The following is a 16,878-nucleotide window of genomic DNA, read 5'->3' as shown; positions in this document are numbered from 1 at the left end:
TGAAACTTATACTTTTTATTATTAATACTCAACACTTCATTTTGTTCATCATGTACAAAGAGAAAGAATAGTCTTATTTCAGCACTTATAATGGTAGATATCGGCATTATCCTTATTAGAAGTACCTTAATGATGTTGTTTTTTTTTTTTTCTTTTTTGCAGTTTTGTCATGACATGGTTAAATTTGCTATTGAGAATACGTCAATCATTTTTAATACAAAAAAAGGTGAAGGTAAATACTTTTCCCCCAGTATTTGGTATATACAGAACCTGTACAATTAGCTGTTTTTGTGTGGTTTTTCTGCTGTAAAAATTTTGGCATTATTTCAAAGAAAATGGCCAAGAAAAGAGAAAACAACGGCCAGGAGCAATGTTGTGTATGATTATGCATACCAGTGGTCACTGCTCATATGTTACACTTCCGCCAGCCACGGGTTACTGTGGTCAAGTTATGCAGTCTCTGTGGTTTTTGGCGACTTCTTCTCGCTTTTTGGGAAATACATTGCGTTGCAACCCCTTATGCAACACAGAGCAAATACCTCAGGAATGACAGTGAGTGAAGATGGAAAACAAGAATATTAACAAACAGAACTGTACACAATTGAGTAGAAAATTTGGTGTGCATCAATATGAAGCAGTATCAAGAGATAGTACACACACAGCACATTGAAAAGTATTCCAACCCCTTAAACTCTTCCACATTTCGGGGTTTTATGTGACAAATCAACACAAAGCAGGGCATAATTGTCAGAGCGGAAGGGAATTTACATATAGTTTTCAAAATAAAAAACAAAAATAAATGTGGTATGAATTTGAATTCAGACCCCTTTTCTTTGATACCCCTAAAGAAAAACATAACCAGTTAATTTTAAATGAAAACCAGTAGCGTCCCCAGAGTGTAATTTGATCCCATCTCTGAAAAACAAAGACAAATTATTTTATTTAGGGCTATCAGAGTAGAAGTGGCTCAAAACAATTATGTCTAAATTTCAGATCTTTATTTCTAAAAATAAAAATATTTGAAGTATTCAACCATGCTTCCTTTGATATACCTAAATAAAAATGGCTTACCTAATTAGTAAGCACAGCCAAAATGTGTGATTAAAAAAAACCAAAAAACTATTGAGGTGTTAAGAGTAGGGGAGGAAAAATACAAATGTTTGCTCCAATTTTCAGAGTTTTTATTTGCAGAAATATTTGAAAACCATTTTCCTTTAACCACCTTTACTTTGATATGCCTAAATAAACAAACAAACAAACAAAATCAGGCGCAGTTATTGTAGAGGCCAAAACTATGGATGATTTTTCTTAAATATTTGGCAGACCCCCAGTTCAACTCGCTCTATCAGATAAAATCCCAGTAAAAGGTATTGCAGTTTCATGTGACAAAATTTAAGAGCCATGAATTCTTTTGCAAGGCACTGTATACACAGACAAACACACAGAGGTCTGTAACTAAAATACGAAGGGGGGGAGAAACACAGTTTTCAATGAACAGAGAGCAACTGATAGAGTGTGAACTGCTTAGTTACATAAAGATTCAGAACAATCAGTTATGTAATATCACAGTTTAATTCTTCCTGTCTGCATGGGACGAAATCACACGACTGACTCATCTTTTTTATTATTTCTTTTTTCAAATAAACACAAGCAGTTTCAAAGTCAGGAAAGTGAATGTCATCATCACACACCTGTCTTCCTTTTCTGCCCTCATTCGGGTCGATATTCCTGATAGAAAAGAAAAACACCTTCCACCGTGTTGTAGCCCACGTGCGTGTTAGAGCCACTTCTTCTTCGTGTGTTAACACCGGGGAAAGAGGGGACACAGTGTTTTGCCCTTCGTGAACCAAATATGTTGTGACATGCTCGTTTGCAGAAACCGGAGACTAGGACCAATTTGGCCTTAAGGGGGACTAAAGACTAATGACAAGCCCAACTTAATCTGCTTCACAGCCGGACCTGAGCTGCAGGGGTGAAAATCTGACGGTCGGTATGATTTTTTTTTAACAGTATCAGGTACACCTCTACGTCATAGCCCACAGGACTTAGCTAGCCCTTGCTAGCCACCCTGATGCCTGTAAAACAAGAGCTGATAAATTAACATATTTAGAGTACAATATGAACATTATTTGTTTGGTTGTGCTGTTTATTGCAAATGACTTGAATTATTTCAGTGCCTTGTAGAGGGGGAAAAATGGACCGCTAACAGAGTTTATGTGCACACCGATACATTTTTCACTTTTCAATCAACCCCGTGGACACGAAAGCAGTTAGAGAAAAGAAGGGGAAAAAAAGAAACAGTGGAAAGATGAATTTCTTCTCTCAGGCTGGAGGAGAAGATTACACGGACTTATTGGAATTAGAACCACACAAAATAAGGAGGAGAAAAATCATTTCCGAATGCATGGCGTCTCACATGCGCCCGCTGCAAATTAATAAAGATGGTTCCCTCTCTCTAATGCAGAGGAACACACACAAGACATAAATAAAGAATCAAATGAATGAGAATACGGAGCATTTTAGGGCTTTTCGGCTGTCAAGTAACACAGTTTAGCAACGCGAGTTCAAATAAAGCAGCGGGGGGGAAAAAGCCTGCACAAAATGAGACACGACGGAACAAATGTTTCACCTTTTAATAAGGGGTTGCACAAATGCATTTCAGCCGCACTTTCACGGAGATGACTCTGCACTTCGGCTTGGTTGGTTTCTCCACAATATTTTGCTGAAACTCTCAGCAACATCAACACTGGAAAAACGTCCAGTGTGCCTAAGTGTGTGTGTGTGTGTGTGTAAGTGTAATCTTCCATTACCACAGTGATGTCTATCCCAAACAAAGAGAGGGAGCAGGATAGGCCGGGCCGATGATGGCTCTAAATTCTGTGTGCAATTGCCGTTTAGAGCCCAAGTCCAAAAAAAATGGGCAACAAAAAACACAAACGCCTCGAAAACTTTTAAACAAGAATGGCTGCTTCGAAATGAAGGATCACAATATACTGCTGCCTCTATATGCAAATATCACCTCTGTATACATGTAATATCGTATTATATAAATGTTTAGATAATTGAATCTATGCCGAAAAGCATGGAGAAAGAGCTTATCTTAAAAAGGTAGAGTCTAACACAATCCAAGGGAAACTTAACATAGACTCCTAAAACTAAGCTTTCCCTTTTTTTAATCACTAAACGTCTACACCTACAGTAAATTATCCTCAGTTTGCAACAATTTAGAGAAAATAATAATAATAATAATAATAATAATAATAATAATAAAAAAAAATCAGAACTCTTAACATAATCCGTATTGGTAAAACTATTATAATCAAGTAAACATGAGATTTAAAGAAAAAAAAGGTTCAATTATATCACTTATGATTAGTAATATTTGTGTCTTATTCTATATTTTGCATATTTTTATTCAGATTTTTTTTTATTTTATGAGTTTTTATCACAGTTTTATTTCTTAAATTGTAAAACATACTGAAAGTTACATCCTGTCTGTCTGTTTACTGTACAAAGTGAAAAGATTCTTAAATATATATTTATTTACATGAAAAAGATCGAACGTACTAATGCTGACACTGATGCCCAAACCAAAGTCTCTCAGATTCTTAAACGGGCAGTTCTGAGTTTTTGAAGTGAGGCTCTCTGAAGTTATTACTCGCGATAACTGCTCTAGCTGTGACGGAAAAACATCATGTTGCAGTCGGTTTATAGAAAAGTTAAGAAATGATCTGATTTCAGCCAGAAATATGTCTGGAAAACATTCCAATAGATAAAACTAAACACTAGATTAGCAGATCTTACCTGTTTGTGCAGGGGCTGTTGTTTTCTCAGCCAAACAACATGCAACCAATGTAACTGCATATTATTAGCAGTTAGTCTTCCACTAATTAAAGGCTGCTATTATGTTGGTTTATCAAAAGAAATGTATGTTACATGTGTCTAATGCAGATTAAATTAACACATTTTGTGTTATAAAACACCGTTGGTTTGCAAAATAGATTTGTACTGGTTCAAAATGTGTGGCGTCCTATAACCGGATAGAGTATATTAATATGCTGAGTCATCACCTTCTTTTTGTCTGATCATTTTGGGCTTAAAATTCAATGCTCTATAAACAGTCTAAGTACGCCCTCAAGAGGTTAAACATTCCCAAGCTGAAATAATCAAAAAGTAGGTCAGACTGCCCATCCGTTGGAACCACTCCAAGTATTTAGCACGAGTGAATTTTCCAAGCAAACAGAGCCTTTGCATGGTGTCACATGAAATTAAGTGATGTTATTATCGGATCATTGCCGTGGCATTTTTGTAGCACCTACATTCATTTTGTAGCAGTGGCGCGTATATGTGCTGTTTATGGTGTCTTTAGCTGTAAAGGCTCATGCCATATTTCCATATGTAGAAAATAGGTAATGCAATCTGGCTTAACTGGTGATGAAACTAGCAGCTGTACTGTCAAATCTGCAGGAAGACTTTGTTGAAACTCTATAGTGTGATTGATGTATAACAACTTTTTTCACTTTTCTCCTTAACTCACTGCAATAACGAATCTTTCTAGTGCAACTAAAGAAACTACTCTTGATAACATCACAGAGCCTCGCTTCAAAAATCGTAACTAACCATTTATTTCTGCGTCAAACCCTTCTTCCTCCTTGCTGAGTTTGGTTCACCTGAACTTTCAAAATGTGTATAAAAATTCCAGAGATCCCAAGTTATTTATTAGGAGTGTCATGGGGGGTGTATGTGGGAGGGAGGGAGGGTGCATCTGATTTAAGGCTAACTCGATCAGTCTCAGTGTTATCCGAGGAGTTAGGGAGTACAGGCTGTTGAAGTAATGAATATTTAACAGCGTGATTAGGGGGGAAAAAGCACTTATTGTTGAATAATGGTCTGGTTCTCTTCAAACGCACAAACACACATATCAACCTATTGCATGAGTGCTTTTATATTGGGGTGTGACATAATTACAAAAATCGTTTAACACACAGTCCGGTAGGTCCTCTCTGTGGCCAGTACTCCTGTATGAAATCTCTCAGCCCTTGAACTTGTGACACCAACCAATCATAGATCGGACCTTCAAATAACTAATAGAAGCCTCTGAAGTCTGTACATGATGAGTCAACTTGGGGGAGAGGGATCATAAGGCATGTCTACTGAGTGCCCAAACCTACACTGAGTAAAATGTCCTGTGCAATAAATGAGGCCTCTTTAGCTAAAGACTATCTACAACAGTCTGAGTAAAAAAGAAAAAAACAATCTTTCACAAGACAGCTGCCTTCCCGTTGCCTAGCCAGTTCCTCAACCCTGCCTTTTATCAGCTTCTTCTACAACTTCGTTGTGGGAGGTCTGCATAAGTGACAGTGCATAATGTTGGTTTTACACAATGTCCAAGCAAAGCTTTCTGTGCGAGCCTCCCAGACTGTTGGTGTGATGTGAAGTAATGCTAGCAAGAACCAAGTGACAGGTGTTGTGTAGGATGGATAAAACAGGTGGTCTATAGGCTTCCATTGCTATGAACTGAGACACATCAGCTTATTAGTAACAGTGGGACATCCTGATTACGACTGGTTCATAAAACACCATCCATACCTGACATATGAAATATTTTTACGAAGGTATAAAAGATCTCAAACAGCGTCTTGTATGGAAACCATCATCATCAGTAGCCTGCTGTCGAATTTCTACAGCGGGTTTGGCTCATATGTGACGGCAACACTGGGCAGCCTGAATGAGCGCTGGTCTGTTCTGGTGCAGCTGCGTGTGAAACTGGAGGACACTTCCACTGGAGACCTTTAAGGCACGTCCTTCCTCTCAGTAGCTTCTGGTGAAAACGTTGTTCTTCACAGTAACACGAGTTCAGACTGACAAAAAAGAAAAACTGAAGAAAGAAAAAGAAACTGTGTGTGTTTTGAAGCATGTGCGTGCTTGATTATTAGCAATGTCTTAAAATATCAAGAATTTCCCAGCTCCAAATGTGTCTTTGAAATCCTGGAGCAGATACACGAATGGTCATGGAGTAAAATATTCTACAGAAAACAGAAGAAAACACAGGAGTAAAAAATTCAGTCTTTCTGGCTTGTTGGTTGAACCAAGAACAACCTTCCTGGCACCACCAGGAGCAAATGGAACACAACTACTACAGATACTTAGAGAATAGTCAAATACTATACCAACAGAATACAAAACAAAATGTCTGGTCTCACAAGCAGAGTTACCATAAACAGCATGAATGTCTTTGTTATTCACAACGTTATTGTTGTTCTTATACCCTGTTTTTCTATAAGAATATCTTATTATCATTCATGATTGTAATTGTCATCAGCAAACAGCTCTTTAGGTGTCAAAGATATGGAGGAGAAGCAGGGGCAGAGAAGAAGAGGAGTGGGTAAGGGTTCAGGGAGAGATGTCCAAGACAGGCTGTGTTGTGGCTCTAGCGAATGTGACGACGTCTAATTTCTAAATTGTCACAGGGGCACATGGGCAGTTCTCTCCTGTTGCCGCTCTTGCTGTGGTTCCTCACAAGCACCCAGCAGGAGCCCTCAAACTGTGGCCCCTGTAGAAAACTAAAACAAGGTGATTCTTTGTCAAGATATTAATGTGACTTTTAGCACACTGGTGGCTATGAGGATGGAACTTGTTTAAGTGTAGGGCTTTTGTGAGATTAAAGACAATGTTGATTGATTGTATGTGGATGTAAAAGTAGAGTAGCTTTGGCCATTTTAAGAGAGGTTTAGCATCCTTAACCCCCTAAGGATGTCCTGATTTTTTATTCCTATCTTCATTCTCTATCTTGTACAACAGTCTCTACCTGTTTTGCCTCTGCCACTCATTTGACCCTTCTTTCAGTCATCTCTTTGTGTCACCATGAACTCAAGCTGCTTTGTGTCTGTATAGTTCTAAGAAATACCCCTGATCTCCAAACTCTTTGAACCTCTGTTGCTCTCCTCCTTCTTTCTCTTTGTCTCTTACACGTCAGACTCAATGCTAGAGAGTTTCTCGTACACATGGCCATTGCTTCCATTGAAGGGACGTGGGGGTCCGACTGCCAACATAGACCCGTGGTGGTTCATCCCACCAAGGCTGAGCTCTTTTGGGAACCGGGGGGGCACGTTGGACATCACCCCAGCTGTGGCAGATGATGGCAGATATGACGTTGCACTCAATTGACTCCTGAAGTCACCTCTGCTGTTCTGGGCAACTTGTTGCTGCTGCTGCTGTTGCTTTGTCAGGTAATATTGTTTGGCTCCGTGCATCAGACACTGGTCATCGCCAAAGGTGGGTATAAAGGGGTTTTGGTTTACCCGGTCAGGATAAAGAGATTTGGATAAAGAGAATGCTGCCCCACCTCCACCTTCCATCAAAGATCTGTCTCTCATGTCTCTCTCTCCGATGGAGCGGCGGTGGAGGCCCTCACCCCCTCTGAACAGTCCGAATGGGGAGCCAGAGCCTTTTTGGCTCTCACCTCCATAAAACAGTGGGTCTCTGTCCCTTTCCCTTTCTGAGCCCCCATGGCGTTCAAATATGTGTGCAAAGGGGCTGTTTTCTTCCATATAGCGTTCTTTCTCTTTCAAACTAACACTCCTTGGTGGGGGCAGCATTCCTCCCATCCCAGGTCCACCCATACCTCCCCCTAAGCCTCCCATCAGACTTCCCATTCCACCTGCTTCCTCTTTCTGAAGGTCAACAAATGTGTCATACGAATGCTGCCGCCTTAGCTGCTTCCCAAATCCTCCACTCTTTCTCCTCTGCTGGGCCTGAGATTGAGCCTGAGGGCCTGCGGCCATACCTGCCACTCCTCCCCCGCCTTTCCCTCCCCCCATTTGTTCCAAGGGGTGATTATTGTCCTCACTGATATCGTAGAGGTTTCCTGTCTTTTTACAACCCTCACAGCGCATGCAGGTTGCAGAGCTGGGGCGGCTGCCACCAGCTGAAGACCCACAGCCCATGCCACTTGAATACCCACCACCTCCTCCATGAATGGACATCTGCTTGCCCCCACTAGCTCGACAGTTCCTGCACTCCCATTCTCCCCCTGCCAATCCAGACCCTGGCCCACCCTTTGAGTCAGACTTTTTGGGTTTGCTTTTCAGAAAGTCTTCAACTGGCACCAAGGAGGTGCATGTTGGCACTCCTCCATCTCTGTTTCCAGGGCCCTCCGTCAAGTCCACATGCTCCCACTGAGGGACCCCCTCTTTGGGACGAAACTGGTCAAGATAAAAGTCCCGAACACTCTCCTTTTCCCTGAAGAGGTAAGAGTTCCCATTGTTGTTTCCTCCTCCACCCCCTCGTTTGCGTTCAGAGGGCAACAGTGGCGGGGAGGCAGAGCGTTGGCTGTGGTAGTGGTGGTGGCTGATGTGGTAGGGTTTCCTCCTGTAACCCAGCTCAATTTCGTCCAGTTCCCGTCTGGACTTTGCAGAGGCCGGCCTCTTTTTTAAGCTGTCGCGGTACTGTTTGCGCTTCTTGGCATTACCCTCCAAGTTTCCGTATGTTACAGTGTGTGTGGAAATGTCTGAAACATCTGAGCGTATATTTCCATCATCGTCTCCTCTCCCCCCACAGTAGCTAGGTCCCGGAATGTAAGTGGAGCTTGAGGCACCACCTTTAAAGGAGAACTTCCCGTAGATGTCAGGCAGTCCTCCCTTGAAGCTCTGGCCTGAGGGAGGAGTCTGTCCGGACAACAGGTCGAACTTGCTCATGTTCCTGTGGGTCAGAGCAGAGCAAGGTTGGGTGGTGAAGATGGGAGCCACTCCCCCACCCAGGCTGTCACAGTCAAACATGCCACCCTCCAGAGAACTAGCACTGCCCAAACTGTGGGGTCTGTTGGGAGGAGGACCAGTGAGCCCTGGGGTTGAACCATGATGGTGTAGATAGTGATCTTGGTACAAATTGCTGTCCTTGAGATGAAGGTTGCCAAACGTCCTCTCCACTTCACTGATGTAGTCACTAAACATGTTGTCTTCAGGCATGTAAGGAGGTTTGCAGTCGGAATGGCCAGCCAAGCTGCGGCGATGCTCAGAGATGTCATAAACAGATGAGTCTCGACGGATGAAGTCCAGGGCGCTGTGCGGCGAGCCGTTCACCCCTGACAGGGAGGCCATATTCTTGGCAGTGCGTAGGAGGCGCATGATGTTTGAATGGGTGTTGTTCATGGTGGCTGACGGGGAGTTCAACGCAGAGCTGCTCTTCTCTTCGATTTGGACTCCATGTATGCAGCTGTATATTCCCTGTAGAAAAGAGATACGGAGAAGGAGAAGCATTGTTAGTGCTGCACTTTAATGGTAAATGGCCTGTTCTTGTATAGTGCTTTATCAAGTCCAGATGCTGGAAATATGAACCTCAACCTCAAGTCTTTAGAGGCCTCTAAAAAGGTTTTCTTCCAGCACTTCCCTGCTAGCGCCATCCTAAATTTGCTACAGAAGAAGGAAATGCATGTAAAAACTATAATGTAATTTTTCATAGCTAAAACTGCTTCCCATTTATTCTCTTTAAAATATATTTATTTTATCCTATGAGGTATGAGAGTGTCTAAAAGAGAATGAAATAATTGTATTTTCCTGCCTACTTTGATTCAGATTTTCTGTCTTTTCTGACAGGGATATGCTTCTCTCATTAGCACTCCAGTCACTCCTTAGACACATAGCTGAGGATAACGCAAATGTTAAGTGGCTATTTCTTAAAGTACCAGAAACACTTAAAGAAATATTTCAAGACTGATACTGAAAAAATAAACATGTCAGGCAATAAAAGTTTGGTTATCAACCTAATAAATAAACATTAACTATTGCTTCTACGTTTTATTAGACTGTATAAAAAAATGCTTAAGACTGCATCCTGACAAATGCTTAGAGTGTAGAGGACAAAAAATTAGAACAATCGTATATTGTGAGTAAATATCTATAAACGAATCTACATTTAACAGGATAAGGGAGAAAATCAAAAGCAATGTGATGCAGCATGTTTGCTGCCGTGAAACAGAGCGCAATTGATCAAACGGCACAACCCTGGAAAGAGAACGAAGCGACTTGATGCTAGGTGATTGATACGGGCGGAGGGATTATAAAACCCTTTCAGATCCACTGGTCAATACCTTCAATCAATGTAATTAGAATCTAGCTCAACTATTTCCTCTGGCAGTTATTAAAACCCTCAGTTTCACAAGCCTCTTGGCGCCTCTGGCAGCAACACAATTCCTACTGTAAGACAAAGGCCACATTAAAGGGGGGGGGACAAGCCGAGCCCCTCAGAGACAGAAAGACAAACGGCTCCATTTGCATTCAGTGATGTACGATACAATATTCAGATAAAAATGGATGTTGAGCGGAGGGCAAACCAGGCGTGACAGATGAGAACCTTAGAGGAGCAGATCAATCGCTAAGACTGATTATTCACAGGAGGTTGATCTGGATAACGAAATGGCAAATGGTCAAAACTCAGCTGATCCGTGGGATCAGAAATCTTTTACTGCTTGGCGTCTTTTCCTCGAGACCCTCGTAGTTCTTCCATAGTTCACACATTTCTGGTGATTGGATTGCTGCAATGGCGCAGAAAAGGCTTTGTTCTAATATTTATTTTACAGGCAGTGGTATTGCTTTAATTTCACAGTCTGTTAATAGCAGGAGCTGTTGGGAAAGTAGGTGAAGCTGGAGAGGCACTTGGAGGAGGAAGACGAAAACAAACCCGTTCACCTGGTTTGATGATATTTTTGGCTTTTTCCACACAGAATCATCTCGTCCTGGTTACTGAATTTGTCATATTTTCCCTCCAAAAAAAAAAAAAGTTCTTAAAATTTACTTTCTGGTCAATTTGACTTTTTCACATTTTGTTACTCTTACAAGATTTACTAAAAACAATTAAATTGGCCTCGTTTCCAAATTCCTCTTGGATAAACCTGTTTTCTCAACATTGAACAGTGACATCGTTGCATAATTTTATTAGATCTATTTTTACTGTTTTTGCCTCCAGCAGTTCATTAGTTTAATCATTTAAACTTTTTCTTAGTAGTTTAGTAGCTTAGTGAGTTTGTTGAATAATGTGTTTGACTGTAAGGTTGAATTTTCATTCTTGTCAAACTCCTGCATATTGTATTTATTCCACAGACATGTAATAACTTGATGTTCTGGACTCATTCCTTCATCTATTGTTATTTTAAAACCAAAATCTTAGCAGGTTATTTATAGTTATTCACAGTGAAACTAGATTCCTATAATGTTGAGGGTAACAAACTGTCTTCAAATATCACCTAAGTAGTAAATAGAGTCCACTTGTGTGAATTTTAATCTTGGCATAAGTGCATTAAAGGCCTAAAAGGTGTGTTAGACATCATTAGTGGCCATCTGGACAAGCTGCAGAGATCCACAGGTGGGGGAATCTGTCAACAAGACGACTATTAGTCGTACACGCCTGAAAAAGACCAATTTCGAAAGAAAAGACATGAAGATGGTCTTTTGGTCAGATGAGACAAAAATTGAACTTTTTAACCCACATGCAAATCCCCATGCGGAGAGAGTCTAACATTCCACATCAGTCAGAATAAAGTGGAAAACATTTTGGTGGCAGCATCACGCTGAAGAGGGGTTTTCTCAGCAAGGAAGCAGGTCAGAGTTGATGAGGATTTAGCTAAATACGGTACAATCCTACACTGCAAAAAACACTAAACCCTACTGAATATTTATGTCAAACTTTTAATGCAAACATCTCAGTACATTTGAAATAAGACAAGACTAACTTACAAGTAACTTTCCAGCAAGATATAGAAGCTTGTTTTAAGGAAATACTTTGTTAATCTTTATTTTTAAAAAAGTACTGGTTCCACTGGCAGATTATTTAACTCATAAGACATTCTTCCTATGTTCTGAGTAAAATAATCTGCCAGAGGAACTTGAACTTTCCCATCAACATTAAAGACTTAAAATAAGCTCCTATATCTCTAACTTAAAGTTACCTTTATGTTAGTTTTGTCTTATTTCAACTCTACAAAGATATTTTACTAGGAACTACACCAAAAATACTTGGTAAGATTTTGTGTTTTTGCAGTGTACAGGATAACACTGCTAGAAATAAAAAAAGCAAAACCTTCATAACCTTCATACTAAAGCACAGATTTATCTTCCAGCAGAACAATGATCCCAAACACGAAACTAAACAGTTAGGATGAAACAATAATTATATGATAGAATGGTCCAGTCAAAGTCCTAATCCTGTTGAGAATCAGTGGCAAAATTTGAAAACAGAACATCCCATCCATAGTTACAAAGGCTGAAAAAAAAAATGAGATGTGCAAATCTGGTAGAGACACGCCCTAAAAGACTTTTGCTCTACCTTTACCTCAGGATGACTCTCCTTCCACAACAGATGAAGAACACCATCAGCTGTCCGTGCACGGAGAACATTTCAAGTGATCAGGATGTAGATTGTGTAGCACCTCCTTGTTTATCACGGTCCAAACGTTGCGCACGTTTTTGCTGCGACGCACAAATGAACTTCCATATACTTTGTTGTGAGAGTTGTGCAGAGCGCAGCGATTAAAACCTCCGTTACGTTTACAGTTCTGAAGTCATCAGAGGCTTTTTAAATCAATACAACTCATTTGTCTGAGTGTTTTCAGGTGGGACCCGAAGGACCAGGCTAGTCTGAGGAGAGCCGCTCACCAGGCCTGCAGAGGGAGGGAAAACTAAAGCGAGCGTGCAGACGTGACTGCGTGACTCACGCCAACCGTAACAGATGTCATTTCTCACGGCGCCGGGCCTAGATGTTAATTGTGGCAATAACAATAAGCTTTATTGGATTAGGCTATGAAATTAAAGAAAACAGAATCTGTCTGAGGAGCAGAACGAGAGCGAGGGGAAAAGAAAGATGGGAAAATGGAAGAAATGGCTGCAGCTGAGGAGACAATGTTACAGTAAATGAGACATGGACGATGTGACGCTTTGGACGTCGGGTTGTGCTGAGATGTTAGAGAGTCATAACTCCTGTTGATGTTTTCCTGCCCAGTGCTCTAAATGCAAATCACTTCTTTCTATGAGTGTTTGCCCAGAATATTTTATCATACTGAATCATCTCGCTGTAGTCGTGGACACGCACAGCTCATTCATTTTGCCAGGCTGCGGTAGGGACGGGCGTAATTTCTGCCATTAAGGACGCTTGCTGAATGTTACACAAAGCTTAATTGGTCTCTGTTCCAGCCACCCATACAAATTGTAATGATGCAATAATAATAATAATAATAATAGAAAAGGAAAAAAAAAACATAAGCGAGCGGCTCGGCTTTGAAAATGAGAAGTCAAATGGCGTTTGAGAGGCAAATGGAAATCAGGGGTTGCTCCACATTTTTCATGAAAAATTCAGTAATTTTCCAGATTTGGCTATCCCGGATCCCCGGTAACTTTACCATTGCTTTAAAAAAATGCCCAAATATTCACTGTGGATTTATGACCGATACGTCTGCTGTAAGCAGACTCAAAGTATGGAAGAGAGACTCGAAGGAACCAAGAAAGTGCAGAAGGAACCAAGGACATCCAAATGGACAGAAAGATGCAATGAAGGAAGAAATGGAGGGAAGACACATGAAAAGAGAGAAGTAAAACAGAGGAACAAGAAAAAATGGCAAGTATGGAAAAAGGAGGATTCAACACAGGAAAAGCAGAAGGAAAAAAGTAAGGATACAAGGAAGGAAGGAAAGAATGAATGAATCAACTTCAGAAGTAAATAAAGAGCAAAAGACAAAAGAACAGAACGATCCAACAAAACAAGGGAGGTTAAAGAGACACAAAGAAGCCTGCAATCAAGAAGGAAGGAAGGATGCAAAGACGAAAGGAATGATAGACACAAGGGAGGTATAGAGGGAGGAGGGAACATAAAGGATAAGTAGGTAAGAACAGAGACAAATATGCATGAAAGTACCGACATATTAGGAAGGACAGAAGTGAGGACATTTTGTCAGCTAATAAAGTCTGGAAATACAAACATTTTTCCATTTCAGACCAAAAAAAAAAAACAATAATGAAGCCCTGTTGTTCCAGACTGCATAGGAGCGCTGGTAAACAGACATGGTTACGCACAAACAGACATTAACAAAATAAAACGACCATTATGGAGATAGTAATGAAAGCTGGGCACTCAAGCATGATCAGAGAGCGTGGAGGCGATTTTAGCTTTGCTTTCTGGCTGCACAGCTCCATCAAGGTAACGGAGGGAGAGAGAGAGAGAGAGAGAGAGAGAGAGAGAGAGAGACAGAGAGAGAGAGCAGTAACATGTGGCTCCTCTGCTGTAAATTAGCCACGTGGTTCAGCCTGCACAGGTTCACCTTCAGAGGCATGCAGTGAATTACACCATAGCCAAGTCAAAACAATCGGGATGCAAATCCAACACCTTGAGGTGACTTTGGTCTCCCGGGACGCGGTAATCTACCCTCACTGGTTCAGAGGCTGATTTTTTTTTCCTCCTTGAGTGAATTATTGATTTCAGCTCAGCATTTTGTAAATGTTTACCTCACGGGCTCCAGGAACATGAATCACAACAAAAACTACAGAGGAGAGATTATTGTTTTCTGTAAGCGACGAAAGGGAACGTCTGCCAACTTGTGGCCGTCAGAAAATGGAAAATAAATACAGCGCCTTAAAAAAAACATTTAATTCGTTTGTACTTTTCAATATTTGGTAACTGTAAAGGGAAAGGAAAAAGAAACAATTTTGTAAAATGTAAAAAAAAATTGTATTGAATGTATTCCAACTTTTTACAGCAGGAAGTCTTTAGACTGAACCTGTTATTCATTTCAGATCGAACAGAGTGTCGGTGAACATCAATTTTCAAGGGTTGACAAAGATCCTTAACTAGATATAAGCCTGCACTTTGACTAGGCCATTCAATCATATGGATATGCCTTGACCCTTCCAAACAAGGGTCAGTGGAACAATTTCAGGAACTATTTGTTACAGGAAGTAAATAATTACTGAAAAAAATGCTTTTGAATTCAAAGTTTAATGTTTTAAAATGATGCTATCAGTTTATTTAGTGCATGATATTTAATATATAAGGACATGATTTGTGGAAACCACTCAACTCGTCTGGACCATCTTGCACTGTAAAAAAAAAAAGAAAAAAAGTACATTTCTACAGTAAACCACCGGCTGTTGTTGACAGAACTCCTCCATAAAATGTCTTTCTTTCTTTTTCTTTCTTCCAGCGTTAGATGGCACTTTCATTGTTGATTTTGTGGTAAAAATGACGCTGGAGTCGATGCTTTACTAAAAAAGGAAATACTTAAACTTACAGGAAAAAAAAGTGAATCCCTAACATGAACATGAACCTATAAAGTTAATGTACAAATATAAAATGTACATTCATTTATTTGTGGAAACTTCACGTTGAATCAAACAGCTTTAAATTGTTTAATGAATTTTTCCTGCCACAATCTGCCATTAAATATGCAGATTTTATTTTATTTTTTTACAGTGTGTATTGGGGATGTTGTGCAGTCCTCGACCCCCCTGGGCCCCCCAACCCCTTTTCCCCTCCGTGGCCTCTCACCCTGCTGACGCTGAAGACGAAGCCGGGCTGGCCGGAGCAGACGCCCATGAAGCAGAAGCGCAGCTGCCAGTAGAACCAGTGCTCGCAGATGAAGGTGATGAGGGAGAGAGCCATGGCGGCGCCCAGCATGTAGAAGACCCCGGCCATGTTGTCCACGTCCAGCTGGCTGGACATCACCTCGTTCTTCTCGTGGTGGCAGATCCCCGTCAACCACAGGGACTCCAGCTCCTCCATCTCACCTGGAGGAGGGGGAATGACATTGTAGAGAGGGAATATTAGGGGAAGGACGAAGGCAGGGAGAAGGTGAGGACTGCAACAGATGGTATGACGGGAGAAGGAAGCGGGGGGAGATGGATGAGGGGGGAGAGGGAAAGGCATAAGGAGTTGATGGAGCACTAAAACAGGCAGTAGAGGCGTACAGTGAAAGGCTGGGAAGTGGTAGAAAATGGACATAAAACACACCGCTGAGAGGATGGATGTGATGTCGTAAAGAATTGACGTGGGACGGCCTGAGACGTGGAAGTGATGACGCAGCAGATGAAACGAGGGTTTAATAAACGGTTTGAGGGTTTGCGGGGGACGAGGGCAGCGGCCTTCACAGCACGACCGGCCAGCAGAAACACACACAGGCGCACGTCGATGACATCAAACGCTTCGGTCTCAGCATATGTTCGCAGGTGCGACTGACGCCGCTCCGTCAGCTCACGGTCCCGTTTGTGGGTCACCTTCTGTTTCATCACAAGCTGCTCTCAATCAGAGCGGAGAGAGGCATGGCGGGAATCGCTTAATTAATCATACAGTCAGCGGCGGTGGCTGCACCGTCAGGAGAAAGCAGAGATACAGAAAACACAACTCCTCTGTGGGCCTGTCGACGGATTCAAAGACTCCTGGAGACAATTAGAGATTACTTTTGTTTTAATTTTCTCATTCTGAAAGTGTAATTATGTTTAAAAATATGGATTTTCCTGATAATCTCTTCACAGTGCTACAGTGCATTTCCAGGTTGAGCTCTGTAAAAGATGATGGAAAAATGTAACAGTTTCTGTCTGTCCAAACAAAAAAAAAAGCATCTTTTTTTCAGGGTTTCCTGCTTTTAAGTAGAGCTGGAAGTAAGTCGAGAAGCAGGAAGTATAAAAAGGAAGCTGTGCATTCGATGCTTCACATCTTGTAAATAAATTGTCTGGATTCCTGATGGACGCAGAGGGAAACAGGAAGTTCGGTGATATGGTGTGAAAACCTCTCTCTCTTTTTCACTGATAAAACCTAAGAGATGTTTTGAACTGTAGGATAAAAGGTGATATGCATTAAGGGAGGTAGTTTTTTTGAATGCACAGATTTAACTGGGTACAGTGG

The 16,878-nt window shown here is 41.2% G+C and overlaps 1 protein-coding gene across 1 annotated transcript in view; it reads right to left on the bottom strand.

The window, feature by feature from the left end:
- Positions 1-16,878, bottom strand: part of LOC106959562 (glutamate receptor ionotropic, NMDA 2B-like) — a gene marked incomplete at its 5' end in the record, with an annotated part of 42,576 nt that continues 25,698 nt past the window's right edge. The window contains 2 exons of the mRNA XM_015052209.1: positions 1-9,224; positions 15,526-15,764. Of these exons, the coding sequence (XP_014907695.1) occupies positions 6,966-9,224; positions 15,526-15,764 (2,498 nt within the window). The remainder of the gene's footprint in view (positions 9,225-15,525; positions 15,765-16,878) is intronic.

This window comes from Poecilia latipinna, unplaced genomic scaffold (assembly GCF_001443285.1).
Source record: "Poecilia latipinna isolate Pla-1442-1.1 unplaced genomic scaffold, P_latipinna-1.0 Scaffold1096, whole genome shotgun sequence".
Lineage (NCBI taxonomy): Eukaryota > Metazoa > Chordata > Actinopteri > Cyprinodontiformes > Poeciliidae > Poecilia > Poecilia latipinna.
The sequence above is the reverse complement of the archived record's forward strand: the minus strand, read 5'-3'. Positions and strand labels throughout refer to the sequence as shown.